This window comes from Grus americana, chromosome 2, assembly GCF_028858705.1.
Source record: "Grus americana isolate bGruAme1 chromosome 2, bGruAme1.mat, whole genome shotgun sequence".
NCBI classification, from domain to species: domain Eukaryota; kingdom Metazoa; phylum Chordata; class Aves; order Gruiformes; family Gruidae; genus Grus; species Grus americana.
The window spans coordinates 31,985,581-32,006,392 of NC_072853.1; the positions used below are offsets into that span (position 1 = coordinate 31,985,581).

At 40.3% G+C, this 20,812-nt stretch overlaps 1 protein-coding gene across 2 annotated transcripts in view; it reads left to right on the top strand.

The window, feature by feature from the left end:
* The window catches only part of ZNF704 (zinc finger protein 704), a 115,606-nt gene that overhangs the window by 81,572 nt on the left and 13,222 nt on the right, over positions 1 to 20,812 (top strand). The window contains exons 6-9 of one of the 2 annotated variants that reach the window (XM_054814770.1): positions 641 to 902; positions 5,614 to 5,718; positions 11,674 to 11,768; positions 13,541 to 19,347. In XM_054814770.1, the coding sequence (XP_054670745.1) occupies positions 641 to 902; positions 5,614 to 5,718; positions 11,674 to 11,768; positions 13,541 to 13,652 (574 nt within the window). In that variant the 3' untranslated portion in view covers positions 13,653 to 19,347. Of the gene's footprint in view, positions 1 to 640; positions 903 to 5,613; positions 5,719 to 11,673; positions 11,769 to 13,540; positions 19,348 to 20,812 lie in introns of those variants that run through there. The other variant, XM_054814771.1, reaches the window with a different exon arrangement.

The following is a 20,812-nucleotide window of genomic DNA, read 5'->3' on the forward strand; positions in this document are numbered from 1 at the left end:
TAAGTCTGCTTCTGGAGAGTAGGACCATAAAGTCCTGCACTGGCAAGCCAGCCTGTGTATGTCCCTTCTCTACCTCTGTCTGAGTGAGTTGCATGGTGAGACTGTTTTCTAGCAGCTTCTTCTGTTGTGCCAAGGAACGTTAGGGTGAACCACAGCTATAACTATATTTGGTTTAATTAAGTAACCTATGATAAGATTACATATTGTTGGCCATGACGTTAGTTAAGTATATCTTGCCCGTGTTTGTTATCTTTACCTGTCCTTCTGTGGCTGCTCTGTCATTTCTGAAGTCAAAGTGCGTTGAGATTCTTGTTAACTTCAATAGTTAGAATTAATACACTGATACTTAAGCTGAAGCATAGAAGTTAAACATCTACTCCAAGGTCAAAGAATTAGTCAAGAGTAACACAGAGAGAAAAAAAAAATCTAATTCCTGTTTCTTTTCCCTTCAGACTAGGTGATTTTCTTTTCCTCTCCCCCTTCCCTGCAGCCAGAATGCTGATGAAATAGGTAGGGCTGAAATTGGGAATACTAATTTATTGACAGTATGAATGTATTTGCTCACGCGTCTAGAACTTAAAATGTACCTTGGGGTTCTTGCTTTCATTTAATCAGTCCTTCATTCTTTGTCTTGATACAGACGTGTAGGAGAGTCTGACTACAGTGATGGAGAGGAGGATTTTTACTATACAGAAATCAGGCTCAACACGGACTCAGTAGCTGATGGCTTAAGCAGTCTTTCCCCAGTCTCCCCATCTTTAGCATCTCCTCCTTCCTTTCCCACCCAAGACGCAATCCGTCCTGAAACTTCCTGTGCCAAAACCGAGACTAAATTGATGACACCTCTGAGCCGCTCAGCTCCTACCAACCTCTACCTCGTACACACGGACCATGCTTACCAGGTAACGCTAGTGAGAGTGAACTCCATTGTTACACTAATGTCATGTATATTTAAAGAAAAGATCACAATGTTTGGGTTTTAAAAACCCAAGTCTAGTTTTAATGGGTTGAAAAGTTTTCAGGGGAGCCCGAGGGGTTCGTCTCATTTAAATTTTGATGTTGCCTTCTGAGCTAGTTGTTTGTTGTGCTCCCACCATAGCCAATGGATTTTGGGGTGTTATTTATCCAGCCATGCATAGGTGCATACTTCAGGTTGAGAAGAGTTGCTCTGTGTATCCCACTGCCTACATCAGTTAATTCTCCACTGACCATAAGGAGGGCCCAAGGTGAGGTGCTCAGGTGTGGTCTCCTGCATTGTAAAAATTCTCATTCAGTTGGCCAAATCCCTCCCAGAGTCTTCATTTCAGCTCTGCTTGTACTGGAAGTGTCTGTAGGCAAGTACCCAAGGGATGCCAGGAACAATTCCTTTCCTTTATTTGTACAGTGTGAGATGTCAGTTTGCATATGTGAAGTAGAGCTGGAAGAATGAAAAGGCATATTTGGTATCCTCCTACTCTTAGAGGTAATGCTTTGCAAATGGCAAAAATCCAATCAGATCCAAAAACTGCTGTTCCAAAAACCTTCCAACTAAGTTCAGACAGAAAGCATTAATTTCAAAAGTGCGCTAAAATTTGACATGTTTTGGTCTGGATACCATATGAGAAAAGAAGAATAGAGGCTTTGAAGTAGTGTGGTCCGTGACCTGTGTATGCACCGGAGAATTGAACTCTGTTAAATTTATCAGATGCAACAACTTTCGTATACAGCATTGTGCAGATGAAACCTTTTTGTTGTGTGTCTGGAGCAGAACTCACTAAAAGGGCAGAGGGAACCACACAGAATTCACAGGCTTGTTTTAGTCTCTGGTCTCTGGTCTCATGGCAGAAAACGTGGGTGGAAGCTTGTAGCATCTCAGGTGGGAGCTGCGTCAGGTAGCACACCAACCTGGGGACCGATCAAACCAGCTAGGAGACTTTCACCTCAGTCTGGCTTAAGCCCTGCCTCTCACAGAGTGAGGCACCAAGTCAAGGCTGCTGAGAGGAGTTTCACTTTGTTTGGGATTTGCAGTCATGACAGTCTTCCCTGCAATTTGGAGACTCGCTCGATCCTGTTTTATAAGCAGCCTTTGAGTAAAGTGCTTGTCTAAGGAAATCCTAGTTCAAATGTTTAAGCTGCTTGAATTGAATTGATGTATTCCATGACACAAGACTACAAGTGTCTGAGCCCTGTCTCCTTTTCAAGTTGCTCTGGTTTCAATACTTCATTTCATCAGTGAGGAGTGACTGTTGAAGGCATTCCTGATGGAAGCAGGAGGCAGGGTCCCTGCTCCAGCACTCAGGTTGTCCATGTAAAGAAGGCAGCTTCTGCAGAGCAGGTCACTGGCATCCTGTGCTCGGGTCCCTCCAGCCCAGCAAGAAGAGCAGGCTCCAGGAGGCAAGCTGGAGATTCAGCTCTCACCAGCAAGAGGAGGAATTGAGCCCAGCTTTCACTCGTAGCATTTAAGCATTCTTGTGACTAATCTGTTGTGTAAAAGGGAATAGAAGAGAAAGTGACGACAGCATCTTTAATACCACCATATTTCCTGCCATTTCCTTGCTGGACTGAGCCACGTACAGAATTTTTAAACTTTTTTTTTTTAACTTCTGATTAAAGTATTGTCTGTATCAAAACTGAAATGAAGTATTGAATGGGAATGTAGTGATGAAAACAATCTCTCATATGAATGAGAGCATCAAAGTGGAAATTACTTCATTGGGAGTGAAGAGGCAAAATTCACAGCTCAGGGAACTCAGGAGAGGCTGAAGAATGTTCATCCCAGGATTCCTGTTAAAAAAAGGGAAAAAAATATGGAACCCAGAGCTGGGTTGCAGGAATCCTAAACAGATCTGGTAACTGCCATTTCCTATATGACTGAAAAATGGCAAATAAAATACCTGTAGTAAGGAAGGAGTAAAGGGGAAGTGATCAGGCAAGTCCTGACTCTCTTCTCTGACCCAGTCCTGTGGATGAGGAAAGATTTAGAAATATAATTGAAGAAATTGCGGAAAGTACAGCAAATGAGGTGAACTGCAATGGAGGAACCCCAAAGAAGATTATGCTAGAACAATCTAACATCTTCTTTGGGGAAGGTAGCTTTGTAAACAACAAAGCAGCAGCACAGAAGAACAAATCCCTCTGAATTTGAGGAGAGCATTTGATCTGGAAACATATAAGCAGTATTTGTTAGGCTAGAGATTAAATTTAGTGTAGGAGAGTGAGCTGGGGAGTCAGGGAGAACAGCAGTGAGTTATTTTGAAAGGGCTATTGAACGTCATTAGTGGAGTTGAATGAAAAGCTGTATTTGGGCCTGATCTTATTTTCATTAAATTATTTTGGTAGTAGACAACTACTATAATAAACTTTGCTGATAAAGAACTCAGGAGACATCAGCAGTACAGGGATTTGTATATCATGCTTACATGACTGGGTGATCTTAAGAATAATAGGTTTTGGATGCAATTTAGTGGCAGAACATGCAAAGTCCTGCACCCTAGGGACTAATGAGAATTTTCTGCTATAAACTGGGGTAGTTAGCTTTCCTCCTCATGTAATTTTCTATGTTCATTAATCAAGCACAGAATGACCATGAGCCAACAACAACAGGTCTGTGAAGGGGAAAAAAAAGTTGTCAGCTTTCTTGGATAAGAAATATCTAGGAGAGACAGGGATTTTTAATACCGTTGTACAAGACCCCTGGATAACTTCAGCTGAGACCCTGAGCAGAGTTCTGGTCAACCAGGTTCAAGGATGCTGGGCTCCAATTAAAGGACAAAGAGATTGTCTAAAATGTTAGCCTGAAAAAGGTGACTGTGCTTGATGAGCAAAGATGCACGTCTGGGAAACAAATGCACAAGGTGATCGACTGTCTAAATCTGACCATGTCTGAGGTAGATGTTTAGGCATTGATAAAAAACAATTGAGCACCATGCTATTTTGGGCAACTGCAGATTACAGCAATTTTAAACTTATACTTCACATTTCATTATGAAGCTAGTGCCTGTACCTGTTAAATTTAGCTACGGAGGAACTATGGGCGGGCTCTTTCAGCATCTAGGATTTCCCTTGCAGGTCTTATTCAAGTAGCTGAGGAAGTCACCATGCTGACCCCAGCTTTGAGCCGATACCCCCGTGGGATGCTGAGTGGCGGCAGTGCCACCTTGCTGCCCACCCAGTTGCCTCCAGTTCTTTCTGGCAGGAGTGCCGTGGTCATTCACCCCTTCCCATTTGAACAGGGTTGCAATGACGCACTACTGGCATCATCTGGAGTTGCCAAATTTTTCTTGATGCCTTTCAGCAAGGTTTTTATATTTTATGGAGGTCAGTGGACGTTTGCTCCACATGTCTGTGTGGATTCTCTCGGAGCTGTCAGCAGGCTCGGCAGCCCGCAGAGGATCGCTGCTGTAGACGGAGGCATCCGGTGGTCTCAGTTTCTTTTCCTTGGAGAGACTCCAGGGAACTGCTTCAGCACTTGTTTACTCTGAAGATTATCTTTAATGGGGACTATCAGGTTGTAGTTTGTCATCACTCCTCTCTGCCTGGCAGCTCAGGGAAGCGCTCTCTGCCCTGAAGCAGTGAGACAACTTCAGCAGCCTCAAACACAAACACTACTTAAGTGTATTGCGTTACTGTCAGGCACAGGCACTGAAGGCAGAAGTAAAAGCTCATTTTTAATAGCAAGTTCCTTATAAGTTTAAACCAAGGAGCCTTTTTTTGTCATGAAAGCTTGAAATTCAAGGGCCAAAGGGAGCCTGCGTTCATGGTGGCTGCTTGTGCTCCTGCTAGGCAGGGTAACTGCAAAGGTTTGAATTTCCTGACTCTGTAAATTAAATGGGATTCAAAAAGGGACAGGGAAGAATTCCTGAGGGCTTGTAGCCCAGTGAGAGAACCAGAGGGAAGGCACAAGATGAAAAATGCTTAACGGTCTGAGCTCAGATTATCGGGTGTTGCACCCCGGGGCATCACTGGGTATTACAGCCCAGATGGGAAGAATGTATGAGCTCAAGGGGCCCAGGGGTCCTTCAAACACTTGCTTTAGCTGAGTCTTTTAAGAGCTGTTTTTTGAATCCCAAGGATGATTTTCAGCTTCTTGTTTTTAATAGGAAAGACTGTTTTAATTGGGATGATTCTTAACAACATTTATCTGATAAACAAGAAGTGGCCAACCCTTACTGTTGCTTCTTAACCCTATTGTCCAAGAAGCCTCACCAACTGGTCTTGTTCAAACCAGCTGCTGTCAGTTAAAATACTGCCTTGTTTATCGCTGTGGAACAGGCGATCATTTGTAGTATTTTTTGCTGCTAGCTGGCATTATTTTAAAAGTTATTTGTATATGATGTTTGATTTTGTGTGAGTTTTTATCAGATCTAGCTTTTAAGGATTTTGCATGGATTCTTGAGAGCTATCGTCTTTCTCTAATCAAGGTTTTAAGAACAGCGATACATAAATATGTCCTTTCCTTACTGGCTTATCCATGATTATTCCTCCCATAAGGGTAAAATGCTTGTCACCATGCAGGTTTTTCCAACCTCAGAAAGTCTCTCGTAGATTTACAGTTTCAAGGAGTGAAAGATCCCTTGAAATGCTTTGGAAGAGGAATGGTTCTTCTTACTGGAATAATATTTTCTTTTCACACAGGCCACTCCTCCAGTGAACATTCCAGGGTCAGCAAAATTCACTCCCAATGGCAGTAGCTTTAGCATCTCTTGGCAGTCGCCTCCAGTTACCTTCACCGGCATTCCAGTAAGTGAACAACACCAAAAAAAAAAAAAAAAAGAAAGAAAAAATAATAAGTTGTTAGGACTTTTTGTTTTGTTTCACAGTGTCTCACGATAGAAGTAAATTTGACATAACAGGTACTGAAAAGAATCAAATTAAATATATGCCTCAGTTTGCCAGCATGACTGGTTTTAACACTTTTGCCAGTCTCTTTAATTCAGTACAGTTACTTTTTTTTGCATCAGTGTCTACAAGCAGAGAATTGGGTCTATACTATATATTTTTTTTAAACTATATGCTTACAAAAGAACATTCTGGTAGGTGCAGAGCCTGGCACTGTATGTTTCTTTTTGTGCCACTAAGAGGTTTCTTGCAAAACTGGATAGAAAATCAGTGAGGTGATGGTTAGGCTAACTGGATCCAAGCAGTGGGGCTGTTACCTAAATGAACCCTGAAGATGAAGTATATTTGAAAGGCAACTGAAAGAAAGAATAAGATGAAATGCAAAGTCTGATTCTAGTAGGCTACATATACGTAGTCCCTTTTGATATCAGAAAATTTTGTACTTTTATATTAAAAATATGTATGCAACATATTGCATTTTGATATTAATACATTGGCAGTTTGACACATTTTTAATGAAGATGTATTAGAAGTAAAGTCAATAGCTAGTGTACAGGCCCTAATTTCATGAACAGGACTGCAGAAACGGGATGTTTGCTTAAACATAGATTTCCAGTAGTCCTAAACGTAACGCAATATAGGTGTGGATGCTGTAGGGGGAGTTAAAAACCTTTATGAAGAGTTCAAAGGGATTAGGCTTCTAGTGCCTAGCGTGGTGAATACTAAAAGCAAATGTAAATCACTATTTATGAGTAGTGGAAAATCTTCTGTGTAATAAATAGAAATAAATATTAATGTAATGTATCCTAATTTTTATTGGAAAACATTTTTCAGTATAAATTGATACTCTCTAATCATAAACCTTTTTGATATCATAACATTTCATTTAATATTACACTTTATGAATTTATGCATTTTTAAAGTGTGTTATATAAGGCACATTGCTCATCCAAAGAACCATATCGCTTTTTTTCCTCCTGACAGTGAATATTAGACATGGTGATAAGAGACACTATTTCTCTCCCTTCTCTTCATCAAGTGAATCTCCAAAGCTTCTTACTGTCAACCTTTGGCAAATCTTGGAGATTTTCTGCAGAGGCTGTGGCATCCTGCAGGGCTGATAAAAAATGAAAGTGGCTGAATCAATTACACTGCACTCTGCCAATGAATATTTATTAAATTCCATCAAGGAACAACTAACAGTGAAAGACATCATGCTGGCAGCAATTTGAACAAGAGAGCCTTGACAGAGTGCGCTATCCATAAAGTTCCTCGAGAATTTGATTTCCCAACAATGGGGTTGATACGGAGTAATTATGAAACTGGCTCCTTTTGTGGAGTAGCAGAAATTGGTGCCAGGAGTGTTAGGAATCTAAAAATGCAATTAGCCACATTGTAAATCAGACACTTAAGAGGACAGGATTAGACACGTATGTGTTGAGTTTACTTGTTCGAGTAACGACGTTGATCTGTGGCTGTAGCATTGAGAGTTCTCAAAAGAATTTAAGAAATGCCAAATCACTTTCTAAGAATTGTATGGAGATTCCAGTGATTTAAGTACAATTTAAAAATAATGTCAGTATAAAAACCTGGGGAAGCAGTGATGATGGTGGAATTATGAACCGCTCGGGAACCATAGGAGATGCCTTTATATCTCTGTCTAACAACATTTATAAGGCTGTTTAGCAAGGGAAAAAAAAAAAAAGAAAAAAAGCCTTCTAGGTTTGCACACATTTGACTGTTCTGTCATCAGTGAGATCATTTATGAATTACAAAGACTTGCCTACAGTGGAAAATTATGTGCAGTAAGTGAGGGTGCAAATGCAAAGTGATGTTAAATAACTGTATATTAAATGAAAGTTTCATTTCTCCTGTTTCAAAGTAAATTAGATATTGCCTTCTAAAAACAGGGCTCTGTCAACTCCCACCCTTACACTAAGTGTTACTACTTTAGGAAAGCTGTAGTATGGGGACTTTCTCCTTCTCTTATGAGGTTTATTTAAGCCCAGACTATGTGACAGAGCCAGCGTACTATAAACTCGTGTAATTGTATACGTACACGGTCCCTGAGATTAGATGCACGTCTGTAGCACTTAAGGGAACTTCAGAGAGTAGGTCCAAACCATTATTTTTTGCCTGACCCTTAATATTTATTCAAGCAGTTTTCTAAAATGGCTTTGGGATACTTTTTTGGCCTGGACAAACCACTGAGCAGTAAAGGATTAGGTACAGATTTGCAAAAGCGCGTAGGTCTACACATTTCTTCATGTTACCAGTGATGTTGGAATGAGGCCATTCTGTCTTGTCCCATTAGAGGGCTGTTGAATCCTGGCTTTGAACAGTCTCCTTCCTACACCCCTATGTCAGCAGTTAAATCCATAAGAGAGAGGAAATTTCAAAATATTATTCTTTTGCGGTTTTTTTGACGCCTACCTTAGGTGTTTCCCCATTCATTCCTGTGGACACTGAATTTCGATGACACTGAACCCTCCCTGCTTGCTGTCCCAGGACATGGGGCGTCCAGACAGACATCATGACTTCCATTATGTCCTGGCTTTCAGGCAGTCTTTAGCAGAGCAGCACTGAAAGGCCTTTGTGAACATGAGTGTGCTTATCAGCAAGTTCCTGAGCGCCTCAAAACAAGCCGTATGTACAGCTGGATCAGTCAGGGTTCAGCGTGTGGCTGTTTTAGCCTCAGGGCTATTCACAGCATCTAACCATAGACATTTATCTAGAAGTCTTGTAGTCATAAAGGAGGAGACTTAGGGGAACCTCCGAAGTCCTTATACTTTGTGCTCTGAATCATGCGTAAGTTAGATTCCCAAGGGAGATCGGAAATACTTTTTCGTACCATTTTCCCAAGATAACTTTACAGGTGCAGAAGAAGGTTGAGCATTGGCACAGCTAGGAGTCATTGCTAGGTGCCGTTCTCTGCACGAAGCAGAAAGGACAAGTTCATGTTTGCTCTACCACTTGAGGCTGAACTAGGAGAAAAAATGAGGCACAGCATGGGGATCTGTGAGGAGGATGAATTAAATTAAGCAAGTGGGATGAGCAACAATGGAGTCTGTATCTCTTGGTACTGGAAGACTTAACGTAATGACCATACAGTTCCACTCTTAATAATGTAGGATAAAAGTCTTCTTGAATGCCAGCTTGATCTCTGCTGTGTGATACTGATTTTTACCTGCCTGCTCATAAGACCCAAAAAGGTTGAACAGGAGATCTTCAAGTTTGATAATCTGATGTTTACAGATCACAAACCTTCTCTGTAACCACAGTTTACCCCAGGAGATGTAACTGGAAACTCCAGGTCCTCCTTCAAACAAACACTATCGTTTCACATTAATTCTCTGTGTTTAGACAACACTTCAAATGTGAAAAGCCTCCGAGGGCAAGGATTGCCTTCTCACACCCTCCCCGTAATCCACTCTTGGTGTTGCCTACAGAGGAGTACAGCTAACTGGTATTGTTTAGACCTGCCGCAAAGCGTATCAAAATACACTAAAGCTCAACTTCAGTGCAGTTTAGCTGCCTTGGTATGCCAGTCCATGGAAACCATCGTGCAGAGACCCTCTCTGGGGAATGTGAGGGGAGATGCAGTCTGCACGCTGCAATTACTGCTCAAGCCTGCTCTGTGTTTGGAAGCAATCAGGATAATTGCTTGTAACATAGGAGGCCATCAAAGTACTTTTTTTTTTTCAATGATAACCAAGGAATATGTTGGGTATCGGTTAGTAGTGGTAGATATAAAAATTTTCTGGTTTTTAAAATGTTTTAAGAACCGTAGCAGAATTGTCTGGAGATCTCTGGTTGCTGGTAATGACTGAAAAACCGTACAGTGTGTGGTAGATGCCAAAGACTAGAAAAGTGTTATCGCTTTGCATTTTATCTTCAGTGTTTCAGTCCTTCTTAGGTAAAACAAGAGAAGTGGTTGATAAAAGACAGGAAAAAAGGTCAGTCGGCATGATCTTACATGGTAGGATTTGCCAAACAAACCTCATACCAGTCTTTAAGGATATGACAGGTTTGGTGGAAAAAGGCAACTGCACATGTCTAACGTATATTTTGAAAAGCAGCAGGTTTCTTAACTAAAAACATGTAGTGCCAGCGCAGCACGTATTAAGCAAATGAAGATCTGTCTGTCAGACCTCAAGTAGCAGTAGTTAACTGGAATTTTGACTGAGCCAGCATCAGCTCCATACGAGGACTGGTGCTTTTCAGCATTTTCATAATGGATTTGGAAATAAAAATATGAAGTTACTGCTGATGATCCATTTTCTGGATGGTTTAGAGACTGACAAAAAGACAGGATGATCATGTATCATCGCATACTCCATTTGTGAAGTGGGGCCCTTTTCAGACCCGGTGGCCTTTAATTGTGCAAAATGCAAGGTTGTATTTATGAAAAAAGGGGAATTTGGATGATCCCTGGCGGCTCAGGAGAGCACTGATTTTGAAAGTAAAGACTGAAAAAATCCAGGACATGTAGACTGCAAACTGCCCTCGGCATTGAGGAGCGATGGGACAGAAGGAGCTTGTGTGGTCTCTGGATGTATAAAACACGAGTTCTGGTAAACTGGCACAGAGGAAGGAAATTTCTTTCACGTTTTGGATATATAAAATATTATATCAGTAAGAGCCTAAACCATTCAGAGTGTGAGCTGCACATGCAGTTAAATCAGAAACTACTGTAGTTTCCAGCCAAGAGTAAAAGTTGAAAGAGCGTCTGTACTCCATTACAAGTATTAGGTTTTTGCTACTGTGCAGTAGCTATAAAACAGACTTTGTATCAAAAATCAAAGCACATTCATCTCTTCAAGTCAGGTCAGTTGCCATTCTTCCAGTTATTATGAGACTTCAAAAGGGCAGGAGTGACAAGTCAGAGCAGTGCGGGGAACTATGACAGCATCCGCAGTTCCTGGCTGCAGGAGGCAGTGACTCCCTGCACCATATGCCCGAATGAAGCGTGCTGTCTTCTGTACAGAACAAAAAATGAGCGTTCGTAATTTTTTTCTGGTGTTTTAGATGTAAACTGGTTGTGGCCTTCACCCAGGAGCAAAATAAGACCCTAGCAGTAAATAATTTAGCAATGATTTAAGGCCAGGCTTTATGCCCTGTGATTACTCGAATAATGCTGCCAACCCCCAGGCTCACGTAGGAGGCTTATTTGGAAAGTCTCAGAAGACCAAACTACACCCTTCACTCCAGAACATTAACAAAGGAGGACACCAGCTGAGAAGGTTTACACTGCAGAATAAAGGACATAATCCAGTACATCTTGTTAGCAGCCTTAATCAGCAGGGCTGCCCTGCAGTCCCATTGAAACCTTGAGGGCCGCATCGTCACTGCCCTGCAGCAAGCCCCCTTCTCCAAGGCTGTCTCTCCACAAAGAGTGCCAAGTCACAGATGAGAGCAACACCTCAAATCCCTTTATTTCATAGGGGGTTATTGGTATTGATCTCAGCACAGGCCAGAGATTATTTTTCTAGTTATTTTCTCTGCTTAGATGGGAGAAAGTTCTTGTAAGGGAGTTATTCAGAGTTCTTAAATAAGAATGAATGCATTTTCTGTATTTTCCAAAACCTGAAATAATGCTGATCTGTATTCTGGTTTGCTCTGTTTGGATGACTGCAAGTACAGGGGATCAAAAGAGAGCTAATGTGATGTACCTAATGCTCAATGGACACCTTCCTAAATAGACCTACAACTGACTTATGTTTGTATGTTATGTAATAACCTTTCCTGGGTATCCTTGCCACCATGCATCATCAACTGCATTTTCTGGGAGAAGTGTTTATACTGCATTCGTATGTGTATGTTCTTCATAAGTGGCTTTTTTGTCTGTATTGACAGGTCTCACCAACTCATAATCGTCCTGCAGGGAGTGGAGAGCAGAAACAGTCCCACACAGTTCTTTCGTCACCGCCTAGAGTAGCATTTGGCTTGAGGTATGGGACCATTAGCTCCTGCTGACAGACCAGCAGCCTCAGAACCTGGAGGGCGTTTAGTAAATAAGATGTCAGTGGCCAAAGAAACAGAAAAACCACACCACCAACAGTGATAGCAGTTGTCAGGCAGTTTCTTACTAGGAGGCTTCAGAGTAAGTGTTCTGGACCTATTTTGCTTTTCATTACCATCAAAGGTAAAGTTTGGGGATAAAGTGAGTTGGTGCAAAATGAAAAAGGCGGAGTGTGAAGGAAAACAGCAGGCCTTACGTCAAGCGTGTCTGAAGTTCAGATGCAGATCTAAATTAACCTGTAAAGCAGCGCTGCCCAGATTCACTACTGCAGCTAAAGCATCCTGAACTTCATTACGTGGCTTTGCTTTTCCCCTGAAAGGCTGGACTGTCCCGTGTGTTCATCACCATTCAGTCAGTATGGTGTTTGGCTTCAATTGAATTATAAGAAACTATATCTTACAATAAATTAGATCAAAGCAAAGCTTTTTATGCCCCGTCCTTCTAGACGTAAGCTACATTCACTTCCATTAAAGGTAGCTGATGTTTGACCAGAGTCTGCTTTAACAGTGTTCAAACAGTTATGTTAAAACGTCAAACTATGACACCGAATTTCTTACAGTAAAGAAACCCTTAATTTCTTGCAATCCTAAAGTGACTGTACCCTAAAACGAGACAAAAGGAAGACCTCATACTTTTCATTTTCTTCATGACTGGCAGATCATTGCATATGCTACAAACCAAACTTAGCATCTTCCCAATTCATGGATTGTGCCCATGAATGAATGTTCAGTAATCAAAAATTCACAGGAATGCAAGAGAGGAATCACCAGGCAATTCCCAAGTGTGCCACGCAGCATGTAATACAGGCGTTAAACAATTCTGTCCGTACGGTTATTTGATTTAAAGACACCAGGACAGATGGCACTGCTGTAGCGAGCGTTGGGTCACTTCTGGTAGCATTGCTCCTCAGGTTTGCTGGCTTGCTACATATTGAATAAAAAAAGTTCCATTTTAACAGTCACTTTGATCATTTTCTAAACTAGTGAACTTTTGAGTGTGGTTATAAGATGGAAAACATGACAATCATTATAGCTTTAAAGGAGATACTGCCTGACTTCAGGGATGACAGAGGAGCACATGTGAACGTGCAGCAAGTGAGAGCAAGGGTTAAAACTTGCGTTCAGTCACTTTGCTGTTTTTCAGTCAGTGAGCTCACAGCAAACTGTGCAGGAAGGACTGGCCAGCGTAGGAGCTGGTAGCTTTTCCCCTCTTTTGCATAGCTGCTACCTGCTCATGGTCAAGGTCTGCTGCTCAGAGCTATGCAAAATATTTGTACACAGCTCTACAGCACAGAGGACTTCTGCCTGACGTGACCTGGACTGTGTTGGAGACTAGCTATGACTATCCATTACAGCTTGGCGTTTAACATGGCTAAAGTAACATTTTTCTAGACCGGGTTTCGTCAGTGGCTTAAGTCAGGGCTGGGATCAGCCCTGGAGCAGAGGAACAGGCTCAGCAGCTGCTGCAGAGGCTGTAGAAGCAAGGCAAGGGGAAGGACTGGTCCCTCGGAGCTGTGGAGTCACAGCCATATGTCTGTCTGCTGCGTCAGCCCACAGTTGACTCGAAAACAACCCAAATCCCTTTGAAACGCCGAGGGTTGTCTGCCTGCTGCACTCCATTGAGATTGTCGTCCTGATCTTAGGGTGGTAAAGCAAAGCTACGAAAGCATCTTGTTAACAAGCTTCCCTTTCTCTCTGACAGGAAGCCTAGAGGGGAGGGGAAAAAGTGTCGGAAGGTCTATGGGATGGAGAACAGAGATATGTGGTGTACTGCCTGCCGATGGAAGAAGGCCTGCCAAAGGTTCATCGACTAAAGATTGAAATTATGCAGAGGATTTGGGGATGGGGGAGGACAACAGCAGAACCAGATTGCTGCAGCTGCACTGTATCACTTCCCATTTTCCCTCCGGTGATGTGGTGTTGAGGGTTTTTGGGGTGGTTTTTTGGGGTGGTTTGTTTTTTTTTTTTTAAAGAGCTTTGTATTTCAAAGTGAAGCACTTGTAGCCAAGGAGAAGCACTAATCAAACCTGTGTGGAGCAATAGAGCAAAAAAAAAAAAAAAAAGCAAAACCAAGAACATACAACAAAATTCTGTCTTACTAAATATGGAAACCAGAGCAGCTATTAGTGTTTTTCTGTAAAAGAAAGGAAAAAGTTAATTTTTTTGCTAACTCTGTGAGCTACCTGCTCATTAGGATCATTTTTAACCATTTCAGTCTCTGTGCTGTGAACGTCTGTATTTGCTAAACTGAACAATTATTCTGTTCCTGAAACGAAGATCTCTTTTTGAAAGCTTTCTAATAAACACTTCAGAGTCGTATAAGCTACAGTTTACTCAACAGAAGCTGTACTAAGACTGGAGACTGCTAAATAATTCTCCTGATATGAATGATCACGATTATATTATATTTTTGGAAAGGGGGTGTGGGGAGGAGTTGGGATTTTCATTTGTTTGTTTATAGGAGAAAAGCAAAGTCTGAATTTGCAAGAAGGACAAGCAGTGCTCCTGGAAGATTTTTAAACCAGGCACAGACCATTGGAGTGGAACAAAGTAATTTAAGTACCAAATTGGATTTTGATCCTCTAGAGGAAGAAAAGCAGCAACGGAAAGTCACCAGCAGATACTGTCACAACCAGAAGTTGAGGGAAGAAATCTAGTGATGCTTGATTGAAACCCGTAAGAATATAATGGGGGTCCAGTAGCTTTTCTTACTACTCTCCCATTTCTGAGGGAGGATGAACAGTTGGACCAGCATGTTTGTTGCTGCAGGAGGCCTACGAAGAACTGGTAAATGCAGCCACTCGGATTATATGTAATACATATTCAGGGACACGATCCAGCCCAGCAGTTCTGCTCTTGCTTCCTTTTCTCTTATTTGAGAGGTTGTTGTTAAGATAATGGTTTGCTCAGCTTTTTTTTTTTTCCCTATTAAACTTGCTAAGATTTATTAGATGCAAAAAATTGATAGAGAAAAGAAAATACCCCCTTTCCATGACATCATCTCAGAAAAAGAAGTAAGACAGCAAAGGAGCAACGTATTCATGGTAAAAGTCCATTTCTTATCTCATTTTGATATATGAATTAACAAGTTCCTCTACTTGTAGTACTTGGATATATTTGGGTACTTTAGTTTCTCTGTCCATTAGAAAGTATACACTGGAATGTGGCAAGCTGGTGTTCTGTCTCAACTTGTATTGAATTACCATTAATTAACAGTTATTTCAATGCAAAAATAAAGTAGGATTTACTAGGATATGAATGTATATGGTTAAACAATACTTGCCTGTTAAAGAAAACAAGAGACCTTAAAAAATAATCAAAAACAGAAGCAAAATTTTGTCTATTAATAGAGGTGTGGCAGCCCACAGATTCCTGTTCTGTTTTTTTTCCATACCATTTGAAATTAGACCAGATGTTTTTTTTGTTTTTTTTTTTTAATTGTCTAAACTGGCTATTTCTCACTGAAATAAGGGGACTCTAAGTATCTAAACAGCATTCTAAAATCTGGTACAAAGTTCACTCAACAGCTTTATTAAGCGTGCATTGCTGCTTATGCCTATGTAAAAGCACAAAATAACAATGCAGTTGTTTAGAATATACACTATGAATTCAGTAAAGTAGTACTGAGAAGTAACGTTTGTAATAGGAGCTACCGAAGATTATCATCTGATTTTCTTTGAACAAGTTAATTGTGCAATCAGATGTCTAATTTGAGCATGCTATTTCTGCAGTTGTTTACAAATTGTGTAATTTACATGCACAAGCGGCAAGATATGCTTGCATGCACGCAATTACTTGATTTTTTGCTCAATTGTGTTCTTTAAGTCATTTAAAAAAAAAGACTGAAATCTAGTAAGACCCTGAATATATACCACATGTGTATATAAGTATTTATATATATATCAAAACCTACATATTATATAGTTTTATATATATATAAATCTGAGATCAACAGGGAGGAGAAAGATTGTTTTCTCTATAAACATAAAAACGGAGACACTAAAGTTCAGTGGCTATACATAGCCACTGTATTATCTTCTTTCCTCTTACTAAAACGTGGGTCATGGGTTTTCTTTGGATGTTGTATTTTTTCAATTTGCTTTGTAAAATACCTCATAGTAATTTACAGCCATTTCATCTTCAGCTTGCTGATGATGTATTTACTTTGGTAGAACTTAGAAAATTTGGGACTTTTCCAAGATACTCCTGCCAATTTGCCCCCCCCATTTTTACAAGCACTCCAGGACTAATTATAAAGTGTTCCATAATTAATTTGACTATTGTTAGACTGCCAGTATTTGCCTATATATTTGTTGTTCCCCTCCTTTTATATTTTCCCTTTTTGCTTTGGAGGATTTTTTTGAAAATAATGTGTCAGATTGTATATTGTTTCTATAATGTCATGGCATTGTGAGCACCTTTCCCGAGGGCACTTTACGAATTATTGTAATAAGATTATTCTTTATAAATTTCTGCACGGAAGAATGGTTTTGTCGCCAGACCAGATTGCCCTCTGGTACAAATTTGATATGGATATTGATATGGATATAGGCACAAAACCCACAAATCATCAAAACAGAATAGAAAGTTGGTGTTAACGTAACAGAGGACAGAAGACACTTGATAAATCCTGCCAGGACAAAGCTAAATTACCAGTATTTTTACACAACCTTTAATCAGCAGTTTATATTAAATCAGTTTTGCATCTTCTGGCTGTGGCATTTTGATTCAAAAGCAGGCACTCCTCGAGTTACCGTGTCTCAACCATGGCCAGCGATAGTGAGACGACATGGCCATCTGGACCTGCAGGAAGCCTTCACCAGTCGCTTCGTGCTTTGAACTCAGATTACTTCGTGTCACATGAGCACTTCGGCACCTGCCGAGATCCCCTTCACTCTCCTGACACACCCAGCAAGAACAGAAATGTCAGCAAAGCCTTCCCCATGCTGGCAGTACCAAGCATAATCTGGAATAACCTCTTCTATTTTTCAGTCTCTTGCCTCTGTGTTGCTTTAAGCTGCATCGCTGTCCTCCTCACATCCGATTCATCTCACACTTCTGCGCCGGCCTCTCCGAAAGAGTCAGATTTCTTTATTTTCCCAAGGAAGACATAGCCTGAATGCTGTGGTCATTTATCATCATTGGTACATGCCGTTTCCCCTATTTTCGGTTTCTCTGTGGGAGGCAGGTCATTGTCTCTGACCTCCCGGAGAAGTCAGAAAGAACGGCCTGAATGCATCTCGCAGTCTCTGTGCGCTACAGGGATTTGGATGTGGGTTCATTTATGTCAAGAGCCAGAACTTCCCCCTGAGATACAAAACCAGATCTATTTTATTGGGTTTAACCACTTATTAGTACTGATGCTGGTAACGGCAATTGCCAACATCAGTATCGGAGTGGAGATCAACTGTGTAGATCCCAAATATTTTTCTTCAGGAATTTTGTTGCTATAACAAAGCTATTTCCCACTTCCCTCAAAAGATCTGGAAAAGGAGATAGTTTTAGAAGTGGGAAATTTTAATGGCAATTTTAAAAAATGTGACTGTGCTCCAACTGCTCCTACACGAAGCTATTGGACGTTACAGACTCAGATCATCTTAGTCATAAAATGGTTTCCACCCAAAACAACGTGCCTGATTCTCTAGTGCCTTGCACAAATGTCACAGGATACACAAGATGCAAAGTGAGCAAAAACTCTTCCATGCTGATTTGCAGGTTTACACTTACTTCTAACCAATACCAGTTGTCACCTAGCAGGTATCTGTTGTCATGTAAGCCAGACCTGTAAGCCCTGCTTGTGTGACTAAGCTGAGCTGAATGCCTATCTGTTGAATTACTTTTTCCAAATCATTAGCCTGGTATGAACGTTAACTATGTAACGATCTGCAGATTCCTTCCACCTGTTCGCTATCACTGACATCACTTTCTTTATTCCTTCTCCCCTTCATTTTTTTAAGGTAATGAGTAGGTAGGCAACACAACAGGAGGCAAAACTTTAGCCAAAAGTTCTTGTAGAACCTGCATGTAAGAATGGATTCCAGCTCCATGCAATATCCCAGATGTCCTCGTCACTGACTTTTTTTTTTTCATTCATTCTGATCGAGTGAGTAGGGATGGTTTTCTATTTCTTGCTATGGTCTGGGACCAGCTAGAGTGGCCCTGCCAAGAATTCAGGACAATCGCTGTAAGTGTGGCAATACAAAACGGTTTGTTTCTTCCCCTGCCTGTAAACATGTTGAAACGCCATCTCAGAAACAGGACATGAAATCAGAAGCTTGCTCGCCATGTGCAGAGATGTAAGGTTACCAGTGAGGCTTGTTTCTGTTGGTTCAAACTTCAGTCATCTGTTGGAGAAAGTTGTGCTGCACCTTGTCTTAGAAATGTTTTGATAAGGAAACGTTTGTAAAGCCTCATCTTGGTCTTATATTTACTCTTTATTGAATCTTCCTGTAAGGTGGTAGCGCTGGAACTGAGACCTGTGTGGAGTATGGGATTTAACCTGCATTTGCCAGGATTTTTCTGGTAGATAAATGAGCTGTTGCAAAGCATCATAGTGTAGATTTTGTTCTAGTATAAGCTCAGGAGAGTTTTATGGCACCTTTCGCAGAATAGTTATATAGTAAGTCATGAGCAAAAATTAATCAAGCTGAGGGTTTAAATACAATCTGTATCTGCTAGGCGTAAACATCTATGTCTGCAACCATGTGGAGCTTGAAAAGCTTCAAGATTGCAAAAAAGCCAAAGTACACTTATCATTGACAGTGCCCACTTGAACTGGTTTTTCCATCTTAGACTACAGTGCTTTTGCATTGACCATGCTCTCACTTCTATCCAAATGCAAGGTTAAAGAAGATGTCTGTCTTCCACTTGGAACTTTTTGAGTTTATTCCTCAATATGAAAAACACTCAAGTTCTGTGTGCTTCACGCAGACCGTTTTTAATAGCAATCCAGAAAGACCCTGCAAACAGAAGTCAGTCTGTTTCTGATGGCAGCAAGCAAAATAAAATACAGTTTGCATCTGTGCTTGCTCATACTCACAGCAAGAATTCATGTGGCCAGTCAGGTGATGAAATGAAAGGGAATGGATGTTAGTAACAAGCCAGTGCTCTGCTTTTTTTTTAACGCATCTTAACACCAAGAATGTTTTTCCTTCCATGTCTGACTCTGAGTGTGAGATCTCTAATATACCCTTGAGGGAAGTGAATTTAGCAATAGAGGTGCTGTTTCAGCTTTCCTATTACTTGGGCATATACACAATATTATACTAACAAGGTAGATTTGCAAGATTAAATCCAAATTCTTGATATAATTCAATGCTAAAGACAGACTTGAACATTTTAAAATGTTTGAATGTTAGTGTTAGAAACATTTGCCAATCCTTTTAAAAAATTCAGGTTTGGCTTTGGAGTCCTTAGTATGTTATACCCTGCAGCAATTAGTATATGCTGTGTAATGGTCAGATAAACAAAAGCTGTTTGTAAAAAACTGTCTTGGGAAGATGGGGGGGGGGGGGAGAAGAGATAGTTAATACAGATTTCCTCAGGGAATGTAAGAGGGCTGTAAAGGCAGGATGTAGGTTTATTTGAATGGAGGATGGCTAAGAAATTGATTTTTTTTTCTATTTAGGCAAAATTTAAAAAGCAATATGTCACTACTTGAATTATTAAAATTAGAAGGAAGCACTAATTAGCAAACATGGTCTGTCTTAATGCTATAGCTTATGAAGTTCCAAATAGAAAAAAAAAAGATGATATATAGAAAATGAGCTTAAACCGTGACCTAATTGTAATATAAATCTATACATTTGTAGAAATCTTTTCAGGATCTACTGTAAATATAAAGGCTTCTTGTATATATAGTTGCTTGGTCAAAGTGTACTTTGTCTATAATTGGATTACTTCTTACCAAATTACTTCAGCAAGCAAAAAAATAATACATTAGTGTGATATCCTGGAGGTGTTGAGTACTCCACTTTGTAAAGTGCTAATTCTACATGAAATTAAAAGAAAATGTGCCACCACATTTTTTTGTTCATATCTGCAAACGTATCAGCTTCAGTAAACCCAAGGTTTTGTTGAATGATGTTAAGTAGTATTTTGAAGAACTACATGTGCAAATTCTCACATTTTTCTTTATTTGTATGCAAAGAAATTATTTTTGGTCCATAATAATTTTTCCTATCAACTCTTTTTCCTGTGTCCAGGGACTCCATTCTGCAAATTCCCAGGTATTTATACTGAAATGAATAGAAATCAGAATCTTCAGTATTAGAACCTAAAAAATGTAAATAGCACCTGGCATCCGAATTTTTAGTATCAGTATTTAACTGTAGTAATTAATTCTTACAGTGCTGCCAACAATTCTTTCAGAGAAGGCATGCACGTAATCTATAAATGAGCAGGTCTGGCTGCGCAGAGGTAGAACTACTGGTAGTCCAACAATAGGATGTGGGCTCAGATTGATCAGAGCACTGAAGGATGTGTTTAACTTCACTCATGGAGTTTGTTGATGAAACTCTCCATGTTTCTGAAGTTAGGCACACATTTTTACGCACTTCTGAAATCAGGCCTTGGCAAGAGCAGATACTCTTACAGCTTTGTTTGAAATATGTGCTTTGTAAGACAATCTAACTTTACTGATTTTATGCAATTTATCTTGTATTTAGAAGACCAGACAAAGTTAAAAAATCCTTTTTTTAAATTATTTTTACATTGCAAAGGGAAAGTGAGAAAGAAGACAAGTTTAACTGTACATTTCAGCATGTGAAAGCATTGCTTAGGTTTGTAAAAGGGCTCTATTTGCCATCAAGCTCAAAGGAGCTTATTTGAGCACATAAAAAAAAAAAAAGCACGACAAGCAGGTCACGTTATATAAATTTATAGAGTTCCATCTGTATTCCCTGTATGCTCAACACTCCTCCAGGCAACCAGAGGCATAGGAGCTCTGGGTATGCAAGGAAATTAATAAGTTTAC